Source organism: Cyprinus carpio, chromosome A7 (assembly GCF_018340385.1).
Source record: "Cyprinus carpio isolate SPL01 chromosome A7, ASM1834038v1, whole genome shotgun sequence".
Classification (NCBI taxonomy): Eukaryota; Metazoa; Chordata; class Actinopteri; order Cypriniformes; family Cyprinidae; genus Cyprinus; species Cyprinus carpio.
This window is the reverse complement of record NC_056578.1, coordinates 31,513,372-31,533,580: the sequence shown is the minus strand read 5'-3', so window position 1 is coordinate 31,533,580 and position 20,209 is coordinate 31,513,372. Positions and strand designations below refer to the sequence as shown.

The following is a 20,209-nucleotide window of genomic DNA, read 5'->3' as shown; positions in this document are numbered from 1 at the left end:
ACACCCTTACTGTTAACATAGGAATTAATAGGATAATAAGTAACGGCACTGCTAGATACGGCACTGCTAGTCAGGCACTGCTAAATACCTTTGATTAACTGATCATCAGCAAGTGTAAGCAGCTCTATAAAAGCAGAAGTTTTGGCAGTTTGCTGGTCTGGAGTCTTCAGCCATGCATTGAACACAATGCCAAAGAGGAAAGACATCAGCCATGATCTTAGAGAAGTAATTGTCGAGGAAGATTATTCACAATTGGAAGACATTCAAGACAGACTGCAATCTTTCCAGGAGTGGACGTCCCAGGAAAGTGGAGATGTTTAGCCATAATGCACAGTACCACATTTGGTGAAAGCCAAAAGAGCATATCAGCACAAGCACCTCATACCAAAAGTCAAGCATGCTGGTGGAGGGGTGATGATTTTAGGATTGTTTTGTACCCACAGGACCTGGGCAGCTCACACTCATTGAGTAGACCATGAACTCCTTTGCATACCAAAGTACTCTAGAGTCGAATGTGAGGCCATCCATCCGACAGCTAAAGCTTGGTCAAAACTGGGTCATGCAACAGAACAATGATCCCAAGAACACCAGCAAATTTACAACAAAAAGAAAAGTCCAGGCCTCATCCTGACTGAAATGCTGTGAAGAGAGCTGTGCATAAACAAATGTCCACAAACCTCAATAAACTGGAGCAACGTTGTAAAGAAAAGTGGGCTAAAATTCCTCCAGAATGATGTGAGAGACTGATAAAGTCATACAGAAAATGATTACTTCAAGTTATTGCTGCTAAAAGTGGATCTACAAGCAACTCATAAGTTGTCCTTAGTTTGTCACCCATGGCTTTTCCATTTTGGTTTTATTTTTTCTAAACAAATAATTAAATAGTGTGATATGTCATGTGTTGTTGTTCATCTGAGATTTAATTTTCCAAATTTTAAGATCTGCCAAGGACCAGATGATTTTTTGTCCTGATACAGAAAACCATGAAATTCAATATGGTGTCCTTTCTTTTTCACATGACTGTATACAGCAAGGATGCTATGAATATAACTTTGCTTAATTATATCTCGATAAAGTTATAAATTTACATTACAAGGGAAATGCATGCTAATGTGTCAATATTAGCCTGAATATTTTCAGTAAAAATGAGCACAACTAAAAACAATTTACAATTATCCTTGATCACCTGTACCACTATACAGAGTACAAAGAGTTTAAAGGATAATTCTCCTAAAAAGATCACACTCACCCTCATGCTGTTCCAAACCTCTATGATCCTCTTTAGTGGAACACATAGATATTTTGATGAATGTTGGTAAGCTAAAGGTTTTGGTTATAGCCAGTTCATCTATACTTCAACCAAAAAGTTTTGGTTACCATTGAATTTTTAATTTATGGACAAAATGTTCTCCAAATATCTTTTTTATGTTCCTTGGAGGAAAGAAAATCATACACGTTTTCAGCATGGGATTGAATAAATGATTAAAATCTATGACAATGTCTCACAAGTTTTTCTGATAGTCCCAGTTTTAGTACTATGATCACAATGCATATCATTTTATTCCTGGCCACATTCCTAAATCAATTTGCCATTGATTTCACTTTACAATAGATTGTGGTAACTCCTCACACACACACACACACACACATACACATACTGTACATACATACTGTTCAGCTGTTTTTATATGTCTGTTCATTCACAATATGATATTTTGAGAGCTGATTCTTTATTGTGACATTTAATTTCAGGAACTTATTTCTAAAAGTAATTTTTGAAATAATTGCAGATTATTAGTCTTCTCTTATCACTGCACTCCAGGTGCCATTCCATATTGATTGAAGGACTTCATATGGTTGCCATGACAACATTGTCAAATGATGTCTGGCTCAGAGGGTTCTCTCACCTTGTCAGAGCCCACAACCACATACATATAATGAAGACATACAAATACTTTATTTTTTTAAGCACTGGGCGTTTTGTCATCTCTTTCTTAATGTATTCTTCATTTCTGTCAGCTCCCCCGCAAGTGTACTGCATGCTTAAGCAGCATTGTCTGCTTTTGTAAAATTAATCAAAACTAAAAAAAAAAATAAAAAAAAATTCTTTAGCATTCAATTTTGATACTAGTTTATTTTGCATTTGCTGAGCTCTCAGCTCTCTCTGATTATCGGAAATTCAAACCCATGTTCCCCATATCAAAATAAATGGTTGGAGGCTTCCCTCTATGCATTCCTCAGCACCTCACACCTTACTTGAAATCTAAAAAAAAAAAGTTAAATTTTTAGCTGAGATGAGGTAAAGATTAACTGCTAATCTAATTACCTTGGCAGTACTGTGTGTGTGCATGTGCAGAGATAAAGCCAGTAAGGCTAAATAATTTATGCATGCTTTTGCTCTGCTGTTAAGTATAGTGTATCTGTCTTTTGGTGTGTGTGTGTGTGTGTGTGTGTGTGTGTGTGTGTGTGTGTGTGTGTGTGTGTGTGTGTGTGTGTTTCTGTACACTTATTGTCAGACTACCAGGTTTGTCCAGCGGGAACTCATTAGTGAGCACAGTCTTTATTGTTTCTCTGATTAACTGTGTGTGCATGTGTGTTCATTTTCATGCTCATATGTCTCTTTATGTCACTCAGCAAGTGTCCCCTTTTGTGATTAACTGATTTGAGAAGCGAAGCATGTGAGATCGGCCAAAAATAGTCAATAATTGGACAATAGTGGACAATATATATATTTTTTTTTTCAGAGACAGATATGAAATAGCAAACAGGTGAATCCAATAAAAACTGCCCCCATTTTGTGCATGATATTTTCATGCAAATGCCTGCATCTTATTTACTGCCACCCAACTGGATTAGTTTATTTTATGATTTTATGCCTATGACTTGTTAAGACTTTACAGGTTTCAAGCTTTATTCAAGACTATTTCAAAAACAGAAAAGCAGCTTGACATTGGTTAATTGTTAATACATATGATATATTTAAAACTTTTGTTTTTGGTTGTCCAGGAAGTGACATGAACATAACAACAGAAGGAATGAAATAGAAGGAAATATTAGTATGGATTTTATGAATTGATTTTTTTATGAATTCTGTTATGCTTTGTGGTGTTAATTGGTTTGTTTCACTTTAAAAACTTTAATTCTGTTAAATAAAACTTCAGATAATGGTATGATACAATGTGGTATGAAATTTCAAAAACATACATTTTAAAATATCAAAATTAACTTCAATTTCACACCCTCATTTAAGCTTACTGTCAAACCCTCAAAGGCTAACTTTATCTTTTTCCAGTTAGTTTCCATTATATTACTTCTTGCCATGAATTGTAGACTTATTTATTTAAATATTAAAGTGCCTGAGCCTGACCAAAACATATTAATGAAAGTCTGATATAATCTTTTATAGAAAAAGCCTACTTACCTTGAAACACAGTCACATTTAAAAGGTCATGTATAGCAAGAATGAGGCACATCATTCAGTGAATTCCCTCATTTGTCTGAGAATATCAAGTGAAAATTCAGTTCAGTATAAAAACCTACTGACTTAACAGCTCAACATATAAAAAAGTTATACCTAGTCCACAGCTGATGATTTCATGAAAAACAGCAACAGAGGCAGATGACAAGTGTGAACACAAAGCTGACAGAAAGGAGCGTGTTGAAGCTAGACACACAGAGTAGATATTTACAAATTATTTTTAGACAGGCTGGCATTAATCTGAACAACTGCGAGATGGGCAGCGATATTTCTGGGCAGCGATATATAGTAGAGGTGCAGCTCCACCAAGACCCACAGAAGTGTGGACTGAGCCAAAAACGTTAAATTGAAGCTCGAAAAAAAAAAAAAGAGGTTAACAGTGCAAATTTGTTTAAATGTGTTGATGCAATGTCTTTTGTCATTGTCATTTAATAACAATAAAATAAATAAAAAAATGTAATAAGTCACTAATACACTTTCCTTTAGCTCTGCCTCTCAGTATTCATGCCTTTCTCATTTATTCAACACCAGCCAATACATGATATTGTGTTAAGTGACTATTAGTAATTATTACATTCTAGAGTAGGGGTGCAATAGCAGTGAGCCTGAGGCATAACAGCATTACAACTATTAAAATAACATCTGTAGAGTAATTCTGATGGTTACACAAGCTTTCATGTCCCTCCCTTTGACTAGAACTACATGTTGGCTGGGAAAAGAAGCATGCCAGTGTTTGTATAACAGGAGGTGCCCATTTGTGTTGACTGTAAGGTTTTGCAAAGATTTTGCCATCTAAGAAAAAAATTCATCGTAAAAAATGATTTTAGCTTTCTTGGATCTTTGAGGTCTTTTAGTTATTAATTGTCCTTGCTATAAATCTTAGCCTGAAATTTTAACTTGCAGGCCTAATAAAAACAATAAGAGCTCAGAAATTGACCTGGGTTAAAAAAAAAAAAATTATAGGATTAGTTAAGAAAGATTAACTATATGTTAATGTAATGAATACACTAAAATATATTTATATACAATTGTATAATGTTGTATATAATTGTATACTATGTCATTATAATTTTTTTGTACCATTCTGATGTGAAAATTCATACAAATTGAATGAATTTCTTGTCTGCAGCTTATTTTCAATTGCTGATAGATCAGTGTATGTTATGACATCATCCTTCAAAAACAACTTGTCATGTAAGTTTTGGTGTAGTACAAAAGAAAATTACTCTTGAGCCATCCCCATGAATAAAATTGTGTATATAGCAAATACTATATTACCTCTCAAGTCGTGGCCAAATGGTTAGAGAGTTGGACTCGTAACCCAAGGGTTACAGGTTTGAGTCTCGTACCGGCAGGGATTCTAGGTGAGAGGTGTGAATGTACAGCGCTCTCTCCCACCTTCAATACCACGACTGAGGTGCCCTTGAGCAAGGCACCAAACCCCCAGGTGCCGCAGCAAAAAATGGCTGCCCACTGCTCCGGGTGTGTTTTCACGGTGTGTGTGTGCACTTTGGATGGGATAAATGCAGAGCACTTATTCTGAGTATGTGAAAAATTAGCTGTTAGCCTGTTTCTCCACTAAGGACACTTCTCTGTCAGACAGCAGATGGATCTTTCTGAATCATCACTTTCACACACACATACACACACACGCACACACATAGATGTAAGCTTGGACGTCTTCATTACTGTGTCATTCATTTATAAAAGCATATGCTCAGTAGGACAAATCTTCAGAGAGTCAAATATGTCATAATGTTATGAGGCATATTGATATTGTCATATTGTGTGTGGTTTTGAGGCATATGGTTAACCTTTTCTCAAAGGCAAGTGTGGCAGCTATCGGCATAGCAATAAACACCAGTTTCAGTGCAGTGAACATATCTACCTGCATCAAGCACCCTGACACCTTTTCAGTGCTAGGTGCTTCACATCTCCTCTGAAGCTCTCTCATCAGCTGGGACTGATCTACAATCAAGCACCTGAAGGGCACTTTTGTCTCACTCACTCACTCACTCACTCTCTGCTCTGCTTTATCAGGGGAACATCTTACCTTATTATTTATGCTTCATCCTATACTTTTCGGTGTATGCATTCCCTAAAGCCATTTCTTTCTTATCATGTTTGTTTATTTATTTATTTATTTATTTATTTATTTAATAATATTTTTCTCCTTCTTAAAATAATGATAATAATAATAATAATTATAGTTCTTCTTATTGTTATTATTATTGTTAGTGTTATTATTGTTTAAATTAATGGTAGTTTTAGGAAATGCTCTCAAAAGGCAATAACAACAACCACATTATTTTTATAATACTAATATTCATAATCCAATACTACTACTACTATTATTATTATTATTATTATTAAGATTTTTTTTATTATTATTATAGAAGAAAACTATAATAAAATGTATTAAGTCAGTGTTATCTCTGTAAACAAAACATATGGGAAGTACAATATGTGAAAGTGTTTTCCATCAAGTGTTTTTACTTGAGCTTGTGTGTTTTGTAGAAGAAAGAATCATCAAAGCCTTTGCATAAAATTATATGAAATGGAACAAGGAGGCAAAGGTGGTAACAAAGCAGAGAGATGATTAGAAGTATAGACTACAATGCATTTTTCACTCTTATGTCAGCGACAGCAATGTTGAAAGATATCTTAATCTTCTGCCTGTTTATGTGACTGACAGAGTTCCTCTCTGGTATACCCAATTTCTGGGCTTTGGACTCAGTCTCTAGCCAGACATCACACATGAGATAATCTTTGATAGAGAGCTGAAACTCCTTCTGATTCAGTTTTAGTTGATTCAGTACAGACATTTTTCTCTGTAGGGCTCATTCTGATGAAAAAAAAAAAAAACAGCAGAAACAAAGGAAGAAAAATCACTAAAGAGCTAAGCACTCACAAAGGTCTGGTCGTTTTGTGAAACAAATTCAAAGACAAATCATACTGCAGTCTCACTAATATATCAGAGAGGAATATAGTGAAGGCTTTATTTATTTGTGGGCATTTTTTTTTACTCAATGTTTTGTCACACTTTAGCAGCAAAGGCTCCTATTTACAATTCCCACCAAGTCTAAGAGGTCAAAAAGAAATATTCAGGTTGTCTTCAGCCTGTCAGTTACAGGTGTCACCAAGGGAACACAAGGCCCACGCTATTTCACACAGATTAGCCTGCAACCCACAGGCGCCCCATTGCCATGGGAACAGCTTAGGCGATTAAGAGGAGGTTACCCACGACTGGCTCACCTGCCCTAAACTGACCAACAATGTTTCTATTGAACAATACTTTATTAAAAGTGAATATTTCACAGATGGAACAATGTTTTTTTTATTAATTTTTTTATTTTATAATTTGTGTGTGTATAAAACTTATTCATCTCATACTGAGCCTATGTGAATATCAACATCAAAAGGCATTGTATTTGACATGAGTAATTGAAGTAGGTGCACTTGTTCACAAAGCTCTTCAGCTCCAATCATTGTGATTGTCATTAGATCAAGAGGTGGGATAGAGAAAAGAGAACGATCACATCAGCCTGTTCGCCTTCATGTGGTCATCCTGTGTGATCTATGACAGGGAAGGACAAAAGAGATTTCTTCATGCCATGTCAAGCATGCATCAGCTGTTCTATTTGCACTTTACAAAAACACCTAATGTCAGTTACAAACTTAGTTGTAACAGGCATCACTGTATTTGTATAAAAATAATATGTAAAAATCAGTGGGCGTGTGAACCACTATATCCTTTGTTTACATGAGGTGAGTCTGTGATTGGCCAACATGGCTTTACGGTTAGGGTTATATCGCCACCTGTTGGTTTGGCATGCTCTTGACAGCGCTTCATAGCTTGTTTTTATGTTTTCATGTGGACAAGATTATTATATTTTTTTTTTTAAATGGAGGAAAAACTCAGTTTATAAAAATACCCATGTACGTGTGGACTAGGCCTATTATTGAACCATTCGATACGACATCCACAATTCAGTACAAACTTGTGAATTGCCTTTTACGTTCAAATAATTTTCATGCATTTTAGTTTTCTCCGAATTGGCTGTTTGTGTATGCCCTTGAGTTTACACGCTGAGATGAGAAAACACCTTCTCAGTTATAACACGCATTTGAAAAAGCAACATATGCTGAACATCTTCTCTTGTAATAGTCTCAGCCTCAGACGTCATGCCCATGCACCATTGGCTAAATGTCTGATGCATATAGGACACAAAAATGAAAACTCTTCAGGAGTGTCGAAGTCGTCATCGGATTGGTTGAATTCTACAGGATTTCTGGGAAACGTGTGTGTCATGTTCTTTAACGTTCTGTCCGGAAACAAAGATGACACCAAACCCCCTCACGAAAGAAGAAAGCCTAGTGTTTACTACTGTGACGACCAGCGCTTATCAGGATCAACTAAACACTGGAGTTTCAAAAGTATGTGAAATATTTAAAGTTCGCGGCACAGGATCTTTCAAATACGTCCAACAGTTTTACACACCAGTCTGTTATTGTGGCGACATTTCCACACCCCGAAATGTGATGCCGAACGAAATGAACTGTGATTGGTTGTTTGACATGTCGGTCAAACGGCCTCATGGGCGGGCCTTGGCCAATGAAAGCTGCCATGAATTCCAGACCTTAGAAGGTCTGGCTAAGCGAGACTACCCTTGTAATTACTTGTAATGAGAAGCACTTCTAAACCTGTTTATAACGCTAATTAATGGCCAACACATAAAAAAAAAATACTTCTATCAAAAGAAACTTGAAGTAGACATATGATCCAGAAGGGCACTGGGGTTTTATTTTTATTATTATTATTGTTAATTTTTATTTTTTTTAATCGCAAAAAATATCTACAAATATCAATATCTACATATTGATCAATGCACTTACATAGAGCACATCTAATATGTTCAGAGGCAGTTTGATTCATATGGATTTATGTTACAATGTTTTATTACTTATTGAAGCATCAATGGTAGGGTGAATGGACTTTCAATGGAGAAATAGAAATCTCTCGGGTTTAATTCCTGTAAAACTTCTTCATTTGTGTTTTGAAGATGAACAAAAGTCTTATGGGTTTTGGATGACATGAGAGTGAGTAAATCACGACAACATTTTTGTGTGAACTCTCCCTTTGACATTGAAAGATTACATACTTACGCTTAAATGTAATACAGATGCAAATACAACAGGTTTAAGCCCAGTCACACATTTCTGACCAACAGAATGAGGAGTGAGGAAAGAGAGAAAGAGAAACAGACAGAGAAAGAGAGAGATTTTCCCAGAAGCTCAGTGTTAATTTACTGTCCATGTAGATTTAACCTGCTCTGAAAAAGAAAAAGAAAGGCAGGCCTGCTGCTAAAAGCTCAATCACTCATGTCATTTGCTTCTCTCTGCAATTCCTTTTAATGCCAAGAGGTAATTGTCAAGAATTTTACTTAATTATTCAACTTAAAGTTACAAAAAGTGGAGGCAGATGAATATCAGGGACAGGTTTAAGTGGACTAAATAACTGGAGAAGTCCAACATAAATTGTCAGGGAGAAGTCTGTTACTTTCACTGGAAAGTCCAGTTATGGAATTCTGAATAAACATGACATGTTCAAAACCTTTTTTTTTTTTCTTTTTTTTTAAGGAAACACACAGAAGAATTGCTTACAATAAGATCTATAACATGGATTTAGAAAAATAATAAATTTTCATTTCCTGCTGACTTTAAATTATGCCAAGACTTATGTTTTTCTTCTTTTTTATATATGTATACATGTTTTTATTTTATAATTTTGTCATAATTTACTCACCTTCATGTTGTTCCAAAATTTTAATTTCTTTCTACTGTGGACAATAAAAGAAGATATTTTGATAAATGATACTGATTTTTTTTTCCTCATACATTGAAAGACAATGGTAACCATATTTGTTTTGTGTTCTGCTTTTTGAGTGAGATATTCTTTTAACAAAGAGACTTAAATTCAGGCTCAGTCTAAAATTTTAAAACAAGAACTAAGACCTTATATCTTTTTAAAACCAAATGCAGAATGGAATATACAGAGCAATGACTTAGACTAAACTGAGGGTGAGAGAGAGAGAAAAAAGACTGAGAAAGAGAATGGGAAAACAGAAATGGAGAAAGTTTAGTGAACAGCTCCAGGAAATGAATATTACATTTGTCTCATGCCCAAAATAAATTTAGGCCCTCATACAGTCTTGTCAACCACACATGCATGGATCTGTTAAAGAGATAAATTGCAAACACGTGTCTTGTATAAATTCCTAGTTTTGATAGCATTAATGTTACTGTTTTTTTTTTTGTTTTTTTGTTTTTTTAAATCAAACACACAAACCCAAAAGAAGTTTGTGCTTCAACCGGGACTGTAACATTTTTAGGATCTCAATGAGCTAAGTAACACAAAGAAATGCTTAAATAAAAACTGGAAACTGGAATGAAAAAAAAAAGAACACATAAAACATAAATAAAAAATGAAAACAAGAAAACCTGCTGTCAGAATAACTGCAGTTCTTGGTCTGATTTTATGTGATTGGTATTGGAAAACACTTATGATGCTGCAATAATAAAATCATGAAAAGGACCACTTTTTTGACTAAATGTATAGTTGTTGCATTTTTCTGAGTGCACACAACCTTAACGATGCATTTGAGGTGACTGCACTGTCTTGCTTTATTTAGTTTAATTTGACATTTCAAAAGGATTTAATCATGTTTAAATGAAAGTGAGCACTGCTTTGACAGAAAGACGGTTTAACGTCTATAAATGGTGCAGTGGAAATTGCTTGATATCAAGGCAACAGGAAAATGTCTCATTGTGAATTTGATTTTTCTCCTTTTAATGGAGCAAATGAAAGCTGCTTTTGTTCCAGCACCATAATCTAGATGTTAAATGTGCTTATTAAGATTAGTACGGTTCCACCATAGACAGATTTGCGTTGTATTTAATTCTAAGAAATGTATCATGTTTATGTGTAATGAACCTCTACAAGTGAAACCTATGAGTTCTGCCTATAAGAGCCTCACCATGCAGAATCAAAATACAAATCAATTACAATCTAAAGGTTGCTGAATGCACACACATGCGCTCCCTCTCTCGCTTTACTCAGTTGTCTGGTGCTGAAATCTTTCCCACTACACTATATGTACCTCACTGCTAGAATTATTGTCATGACAACACATCAGGGTGAGGCTTCTGTGGTATCAGAATGTCTATTTATTTATCAGTCTGTTTTTCGCAGGAGAGAAAATAGGCACAAAGCATGTAAACAACATCTGTCCAGTCAACCTGTTGGAACGCCTCAATTTTATCATTATAACTCAATTGCTGCAGAAGGTGATGCTAGTGCCTTGATTGGCATCTCCTAATCCCACTCTTTTGAGCCAAGGACTATTACACACTCTTTGTCCTGTCAGTGCTAATAGCTAGATTAAGTCAGCACTTCCTATTGGATCTCATTCACTATTCAGGCTTTTATCGGCATGTGAGGCACATGGAACGTTCAACAAAAACATTCACGATTGCAGAGTCATTGATGGGATTAGCAGGCATGCTTAGCAGGAGTGCTGGGAAATTCTGGCTCACAAAATGATTCCATTGTATGGATGGGCTATCCGGCTCTCACACGTTGGCAATGTGCTCGATGTTTCAGTACGTTTGAGATTTATAATCCATATTTAGTGCGACCAGAACCAATTGTTTCTCCATTTAAAAGTAGAATGGATGCGCATGTTTGTAGTCAATGAATCAACAAAATTGGTTGAATAGGGTTTCTGGGGACATCACATAACATCACAAGTCTGTGAGTTTTTTTTTTTTTTTTTTTTTGGCTGGGAATGACTATTGTTTTGCAGAGGCATAAAATTACCTTGTTTCCACCAAAATGGTTCTGGCTCTCCTGCCAGAGTCAGTGCTTGGCTGGAGAATCTTCAAACCTCTCTCAGAAATGGGCAGCATTTACAATTCCACTGACTTTGTTTCAGAGCCAAACAATGAGTATGTTAGCCTACTAGATACCTGCCTACAAATAAACATGATGTATATATTGGTCATATAAGTTTTCAGAATATACATAATACAAATACATAATATCAAAATAAATAATAAAATTGAACAAGTATGAAAAAATGAATAGAAAAATAAAAGATGTGCTCAACTATAACACCATGCCAGCAGAGGGAGTACTGAGTACTGACTGTGTACTACTCCATCATGGCGGAATATCCTGTGATGTCCACTTCGCAGGGCACTTACGTTCGAATAGAACAAACTTCTGAAGCCATAAGAGAAACATACAAAATGTCCAGAGCAGGGGGGCGCGAGGACTGGAATTGAGAACGCTACCCTAAAGACGAACATACTTCTATTGAATTAAGAGCGATGATTGATTCTGAATCTGCTCTAAACCTGATAAAACCAAGACCTCTTCCAAAAGTATAACATCACTTCTCAGCAGTGTATCCCTCCTATCAAGATCAAGGCAGTGGACAATGCCTTAATCAGAGAGGGAATCACCCACCGGTCAAAGCCCCTAACACTCTGCATCTGTTTCATCAAGAATCGATCTCCCTGTATGTCATTGACTCCCCTTAGCACAAAGTTATTTTCGGATACCCATGGCTGTCCGTATATGACCCCAGCATTTCCTGCCATCATGGTGAGCTAACTCACTGGACCATTTTTTGTGAAAGTCACTGCTTGGCTGAAAAACCCCAAACATGTCTTACGACTAGCATTGAAAGCTAGAGATTAACAAGACTTAAGAGCTTTACCTGTTAAGATCCCTACCTGTTACAATGACTTGGCAGAAGTCTGATTACCACCTTATTGCCCATAGGATTGTGTCATAGACCTGCTTTCCAGTGCTATGCCTCCTAAAAGTAAAGTCTATCCACTATCCAAGAATGAAACCCAAGCCATGGAGGAATATATTGAAGGAGGCCCTAAACTCAGAAAAAAGAAAGATGGAGTATTAATGCCATGTATTGATTATAGAGGACTGATCAATGTCACCTTCAGCCCTTTAACAACACACCGAAAAGCCACCATTTACACCAAACTTGAAACACGCAGGCGTTTACAACCTGATCAGAAATCAAAGAGGGTGATGAATGGAAAACTGCCTTCCTCACCACTAGAGGGCACAATGAAAATCAGGTTATGCCATATGGGCTTGCCAGTGCACCTGCTGCATTTCAATCATTCATTAATGAGATTTTCCAAGACCTTCTGAATCAGTATGTAATAGCCTACATTGACGACATCCTGATTTACTCCAAGTCTTAGGCAGAACACATCAACCATGTCAAGGCTCTTCTCTCTTGTCTATTGGAGAACCAACTTTAGGTCAAGGCTGAAAAGTGTGAGTTCCATGTCAAGCAGACCTCATTTTTGGGTTACCACGTCAGTCACCAACGGGTTAAAATGGACGAATCCAAGGTCAAGGCAGTCACAGAATGGCTTCAACCATCCATAGTGAAAGAGCTTCAAAGGTTTCTGGGGTTTGCCAACTACTATAGACGCTTAGTCCTCTCTGGAACCGTTCGCTGGGATGCATGCCTAAGATTGGCTCATTGAGGCTGGTATGGTAAAACACTTACCACACCAGTATGGTCCTCCAGTGAATGGACCTTCTGCTCCAGGCAGAGCAGCTGAACAGCAGGCAGATCCATGGGGAGAGAGGAGAAAAAAAAACAAAAAAGAAAGAAAAATGCTGCAAATACTCACTTTGTGGCCAGTTATTCTGTAATGTGTAGTGCTATTTAAAGCGAAGTATAATCCAAAAATAGTCTTCTAATTATAAATCCACAAGGAGTACAAACAGGAGAATCACAGGAGCAAACATAGCACACACAATGTTAAAGAAAATAACAGGCAACGACAGGACAGAACAGGGAGTAAATAAGGAGACTAATGAATGAGTGACAGCTGCAAATCATAAGTTACCAAGGAAACAAATCAGGACTAACTAGGAAACAAGAGCAACAGAACTAAACAGGGCAGGAGAACAGGAAGAAAGAGAAATGCCACAAAAAGTCCATAATAGTGCAAAATATAGAATTTTAATCAGCCATAACATGAAAATAATTATCACAACTGACCAGAAATGTATAAATGTAAATGGAATGAAGTGGCTGGAGCCGATGATGTGAAGAAACAAGATGCTTGTCAGTTGAACATCTGCCACACATTTCCAGTTGTAGAATAATTTGTTGATTATAAAGGGAGTGATTTGTTATATTTTATATTAGTGATGCCAGGCTGAGTTGGTGAAAACGTAACCTTTTTGCATGTGATTATTCTGTTCCTGGTTTCTCCTTGGATACCAGAAGATTGTAAGCTTCTGCTCTAGAGTTAGGGTGCTGTCCATGGTTCTGAATTATCCACAGACTTCCTATATTGCTGAATAGCACAGATTGCAGACAACACTATTAAATCTGCATACTTATGTGTTAAAAAATAATTCCTCTTGAAACTCTCCATGTTTCTTTCACAAAGAACAAGACCAAACCAAAAAAGTTTCTGTGTTTTGGAGTTTTTTTCGAAGTCCATGACAAACAAAATTACACTAATGCCTTTTATAACAGGATACAAACTGGCTCAATACTCCAACATAACATGAAAACTGCATTATGAAACACCCCCAACATTTCACAACATGACCTAAAATTATGTCAATATGAATACTTTTGTCCACTTAAATTAGTTTTCTCAACCTGGCCAGCAAATGTATTTCATGCCAAAATCTATTATTCCTCTTTGTTAAATTCTTCCCTAAACTGATAAAGTGTCAATGGGTCATCCATCAATGAAAGTCTTTTCAGCACAAAGCCTCAGACATTTTCTCTTTGATCACATACTTTCACCTTGACTCTCTCACACTCTCAGACTGGGGCAAACTGCTCTCACACTCAATGCATTTAGAGAAGGAGACAAAGACCCTGTCTTGCCTGCTATGGAAGCTATGCATGCATTTGTTCGGGTATTGAGGGTATCGATCTGTAGAGGGGTTATCTTGAGTCGAGGATATGCTGGTGGTATAGCAGCTGTATAGGGGCCTTTTGAGCAGAGAAAAGACAGGCATAGGGAAGAAAAAAGAAGTTGGGCTTTGATTTATGGGTCTCATTGGCTAGTGCGTGTCTCTGGTGTCAATGTCGGTATATGAGGATGAATGTACAAACATGCATATGTGTGCACACATACGCCTACTTATGATATATCTCGCTTCCCTCTGCACACTGCACACACATATTTTATATGCAAATTATATCTCCATTCGCAAGGCATTTGCATTACTGCAAACAAACAAATATATTCTGGTTGCACATATTTTCCGGATGCTCTTACACTCTCAAAAACTTAATTCATTGGTGTGGCAAAAAAAAAAAAAAAAAAAAAAAAAAACACAGAGTCTGATTAGATAACCATAAGTCGTAAGGGCCACATTGTCCCTATAGAGCTGTTCTCTTTGCATGACTGCTTCTGTAATTATGCATAATGATATGTCCACATTATTGCAGATGTAGATTATATGGTCAGAATGAAGGCTGATTGTGCGTGTGCTCAAACTTGTGCTGTTACTATCAAACCTTAAAGCAGTGTTTTCAGCATTTTTGCAATCATTCAAGCAGGATTCATGTAAAACGTGTGTGTGTGTGTGTGTGTGTGTGTGTGTGTGTGTGTGTGTGTGTGTGTGTGTGCATGTATGTGTGTGTGTCAATACTTTTCACTTTCCCTAATTGCCCATAGCATGCTGGGACTGTTTAAACAAAACCCCACCACATTAGCTTCACATGGCTCAGCATATGAGAGATTAGAATTTTTCACACTGCTCTGTAACCAGCCAAACATGGCCTACACCACAATGAGGCGGGCTGCAAAACAGATCTGGAGTCAGAAGAGGGTAGTTCCTTCCGCCTTGGAGGGATTACAGCTTTACCGGAAGAGGGAAGGAAAGAAAGGTTAAGCCACCGCTGTTTGCCAGATTCAGCCCCTCTGCTTTTGCAGTGTTCATGTGTGCCTCACGCAGAGTGTCTGGCCCTTTATATTAGAGCACAGTGCCAACAGGACCCAGAGGGGAACAGCACAGTTATAGTCGAGAACAGTAAGTTACTTATTTTATCTAACAATATATCTAAACTAATCTCATGTTTGATTAAATAACCATATGTTTTGGTGAAACTCATTTGTTCTTTTTTGTAGGTTTGATTTTGAAGCCACAACATGATTGTGACTTTTTGCAGATTTTCATCTAAGCCTGCAGATAGATAGATAGATAGATAGATAGATAGATAGATAGGAAAAATACAATTAGTCAATTATATAGAAAGGGGAAAAAAAAAAACATATTTTTTGCAGAAACTTATTGCATGTATTTTAGTTGCATGTGACCTGGATGCATTATAGAGTCTTGTGGGCACAAATGACTTCTAGTTATGTAGGCCTGCTTATTTTACTTTTGTCAACAAGCAAGACATTTCTACATTATATATATATATATATATATATATATATATATATGACCGTGTATGTATATATATATACACACACACACACACACACACACACGTACACACATCTGGTTGCAGTCAGCAGCAGACTTGTAGGTTAACCTCATGATAAATCTCTGCTCTGCGTGATATTTGAAATGTGCCCAAACGCAGAGCGCATCAGATCACCTTGCTGAAGGAAACTGTCTAAACCGTTTGTCCTAGCTGGTTTAAGCTGGCCTTCAAGCTTCACCAGAACCCTTATAAAATCAGCCACCTGACAGTTTGACCAGGCTGGAAGACGAGCAAAAAAAGGATACTATAGTCTATTGTAGGCTGTTTGCTCCGTAGGGCAGTCAATAACCTACAAGAACGCATTTGTTTTACAAGAATCGTTTAGTATTTGTTATTTTTGCGCACTTTGTACCTGGAAAATAGCCGAAACATAGCAATCTTTCTGGTCCATCTTTGCTAAGAAGGTTTGAGCATTTCCCCGAGCGCGAGCAGCAATGCGGTCCAATAAATTATGTTTAATTCAATTCACTTAAACTTCCAGCGCGCTGCGAAAAAGAAGCATTTATTGATAATGAATTCAGAGCGCTCCTCCTCCTCCTCTCGTACTCCTGCTCGCCGCTGCGCATTAAGAGACAGCTGGCGATGAGGGGAATATCCCTCCACTCTCACTCTCATCTCTGTCACCTCTGTGTTTTCCTCAAGCACTGCGGACAGAAAACGCTGTGCGCGGAGCTTTATAAGACACGGCACGAGGAGGATGCGGACCGCCGAGGTTTGGCCAGCGACCGTCACTCTCCCAGTCCCCCGGGACTGATTTTTGGTCAGAGATATTTAATGGGCGTTTGTATTGCAGTCTCCGCTGATTTTCGTGGATACCTGCTCGGATATTGTGTGATACGGCTTCAGGATGAAGAGGATGAACGTAAGCACTTCAAGTGTGTTACTGTGCAAGCATGCTGCCTGCATGCGTTGTGTGTTGAAGCGCAGCTGAGTTTATTTTGTTTGGAAATGGCTTTACTGTACGATCAACGCACAACTTTATCGTCTTCGGATGTGGTTTGCATTTCGGCAGGTGTAATATTAAGGCATGAAACGCGACTAAGACAGGCGATCTTGAACTCTCTTCAATTAAGATTCGTTGTTTGCCGAGACAGAAAATTATCGATTGTTCGTTCCACTTGTGCGGACATGCAGTTCGTGACCGGCTGCATTTACGCGTTTTTCTCTGGTTAAATCATTATCATTTAAAAATTATAAGTAAAAAAAAAAAAAAAGTAGACATGACATAGTGTGCTTTCTTTTCAAGGAAATCCTTATTGCGCCCGGACCTTGCATTATGGTAATTCCAGGCATTGCTCAAGCAATAAGTCATTTACAACTAGAGATGATCAATTCTGGTTTTTATTCTGATTTCTTTTAACGATTCTGGTTCCTTGACGGTTCTACTAGTAACTCGTTTATTTAAAAAAAAAAAAAAAGAAAGAAAGAAAGAAAACAAATCCCATTTTTAGGGGGAAAGAAATGCAATAATGTAATTGCATTCGCTGACCTCATCAGTAGGCTATGTTTTATTTTGATAACAAATCAAAGAATGTTTGCACAAGCCTATAGGGTAATTACTTTAATCAAACACTTTATCATAACTACAGTATAAATAAATATAAATATGGAAACATTTTATTCATTCATTCATTCATTTATATTTATACAGTACCACTGAAAATCTTATAATGTGTATCTTTAATGTTGCTATATGATAAGTCTCAGGTGCCTTTGGTACAACATTTGGGGGGATTACTTTTAACTTGACAGCATTCTTAAAATGCAGCTCTCATGCCCGAGACACTGCAAAAAAGATGCAAGATGCAAACACAATAAAACACAATCAAGTGAAAAATAACCAGGTCATAGGAACCATTTGTTTGAAAAATGGGTTACACAATTCTTGCTATTACAATTTTGATTAACCAAAAAAAAAAAAACTGGCTCATATTATTCATCTGGGAAACAGACTACGCTGACCACGCTGTGTTTTTGCCAACATTCACACAACTCCAGAATAAAACTGTAAATTCTTAAGGGAGTGCTTAATACAGTAACGTTTAAACAATTCAAAGAATAACCACAGTGACTACCTCATTTTTATATCGAGTCGCCCCCCTTTAATTTTCAGGACACACATTTAGGTAAACGTGCTGTGTAAATGGAACCATACTGGACAAATAGTTTGTCACTTCACGCAGCACAATTTATGGGTATTTACTTGTTTATCAAATAACATTGTTAAATAAGTCTTTTAAGTACTGTGGATGCAGCCATCCTTAATATTCACTTTAATCACTGCCTTAATTCACAGTAGCATACTGAGTACATGAATAGTGTACTTGAAAATCAAATGCATGGATTATTAAATAATAATAATAATGTGGATACAACTGGATTATTTGATAATAATGATGAAACTCTAGAAAATCTTACAAGATATTGAAAATTTTACTATTTTCATAGATTAATAGCAATTAATAAACAAATCCGGTCTAGATGCGAATTCATCTGTCAAATCTATACTCTATTCCAAATTATGGCACTGTTACTATGGTTATGACTAAGGTGAGAGTAGAAAATGATATAAATGATAACTGTTGTGTACACAATCACTTTTGAGATTTGTATAATTATGTTTGTCAACTCCAAACACTTGACTGTGTGAGTGCAATCAATCTTTTATTCATTAAAATAAAGCAGCTCATAAAAGTCAGTGTTTCATGAGTCACACTTTATATTTTTGATTAACTAAAAAGAACTGACTCATAAGAGAAATTTGTGTGGGGATCAGACTACACTGGTTGCACATTTTGCACAGTATATTGAGTAGTGGTGTTACAGTGTAACAAAATGAAACTGCTTTTGAATAGGAACCAGTTCAAATTTGCCATCACATTTGTTAAGTTGTTAAGCAGATTAGCTTCATCGACCAACAGAAAATTACTTGGTTTGAAACAGACTTCTGTTTGAGTTAATCTTCATACAACACTACACTATTGACAATAGTGAAAAGTACGGAGCCCCGCACATGGCATGCAGGAAAAAATTGTAGTTTAAATCGTGCGCACGATTAACTAATTCGTTCCCTCAATGTACTAAAATGTGCACACGATTACTATTGCATTCCCTCGATTTACTATTTTGTTCACTCGATTTATAAATTGTGCACACGATTTACTAATTTGTTCCCTCGATTTGCTAAATCGTGCGCACGATTTAGCAAAGCGAGTGAACGCAATAGTAAATCGAGGGAACGCAATAGTAATCGTGTGCACGTTTTAGTACATTGAGGGAAAGAATTAGTAAATCGTGCGCACAATTTATTTATTTTTTCTTGCATGTCATGTGCGGGGCTCCGTAGAAAATAACTTTTTGCTCACTAGATTTTGTCTATGCGACTACATCCTCAATCCTTAAGACATTCCACCAAATTGTGTGCGAACATTTCCAGCATTCATCCATTAATTCCTTTCAGTATTTCAAAACCATAGTTCTGGGTTCCTAAACATGTTCAATTCTGTTTGCAGCCACGTTTGAAATCGCCACCCATGTGGCCATCCGGAGTGGGCAGCAGGCAGCCCTGTCCCCGTGAATCTGCTCTGCGCAGGGCAGCCATCAGTGGCAATGTCCTTGCGCTCCCACCGTTCCATGTCCCCACGGGCAGGAGTGTCCGGGTCTTCATCTGTGCCAACCCTGATGGTAAGAGCATGCAGTAGTTTTTCCCACACTCTAAATTTAACATTACACACAGACTCAGACACAGACACACACACTCACATGTATATATATTGTGTGTGTATATATATATAAAGTTCAGATGCAAAAGCCTCTAAGTGCCATCTGAAATTTTCTTCTAAAATTAGCATTTTTATCAGGCTCCTATGTTTAGGTTCAGTAATTTTACTTTAATGGCAATGTATATAGTAGGTCCTTTTCTATGCCATTAAAGTGAAATAAAAGAACATAAATATAGGAGCCTGATAAAATGCTCATTTTAGATGAAAATTTCAGATGGCACTTAGAGGCTTTTTGCATATGAACTCTTCATGAACTCTCGAAAGGGTGTTTAGAGCTTCTACAGAATATTCTGCCAGTGTGATTTAGTGTTCCTCAGATGTAATATCTTTAATTTGTATAGTTTATATTAATCATGATATGTGTGTAAAAGTGT

The 20,209-nt window shown here is 36.8% G+C and overlaps 1 protein-coding gene across 2 annotated transcripts in view; it reads left to right on the top strand.

Moving 5' to 3' along the window:
- Positions 1-15,253: 15,253 nt before the first annotated feature.
- The window catches only part of LOC109062032 (NACHT and WD repeat domain-containing protein 2-like), a 51,508-nt gene continuing 46,552 nt past the window's right edge, over positions 15,254-20,209 (top strand). The window contains exons 1-2 of one of the 2 annotated variants that reach the window (XM_042760827.1): positions 15,254-15,593; positions 19,566-19,737. In XM_042760827.1, coding sequence (XP_042616761.1) covers positions 19,587-19,737 — 151 coding nt within the window. In that variant the 5' untranslated portion in view covers positions 15,254-15,593; positions 19,566-19,586. Of the gene's footprint in view, positions 15,594-16,206; positions 16,916-19,565; positions 19,738-20,209 lie in introns of those variants that run through there. The other variant, XM_042760826.1, reaches the window with a different exon arrangement.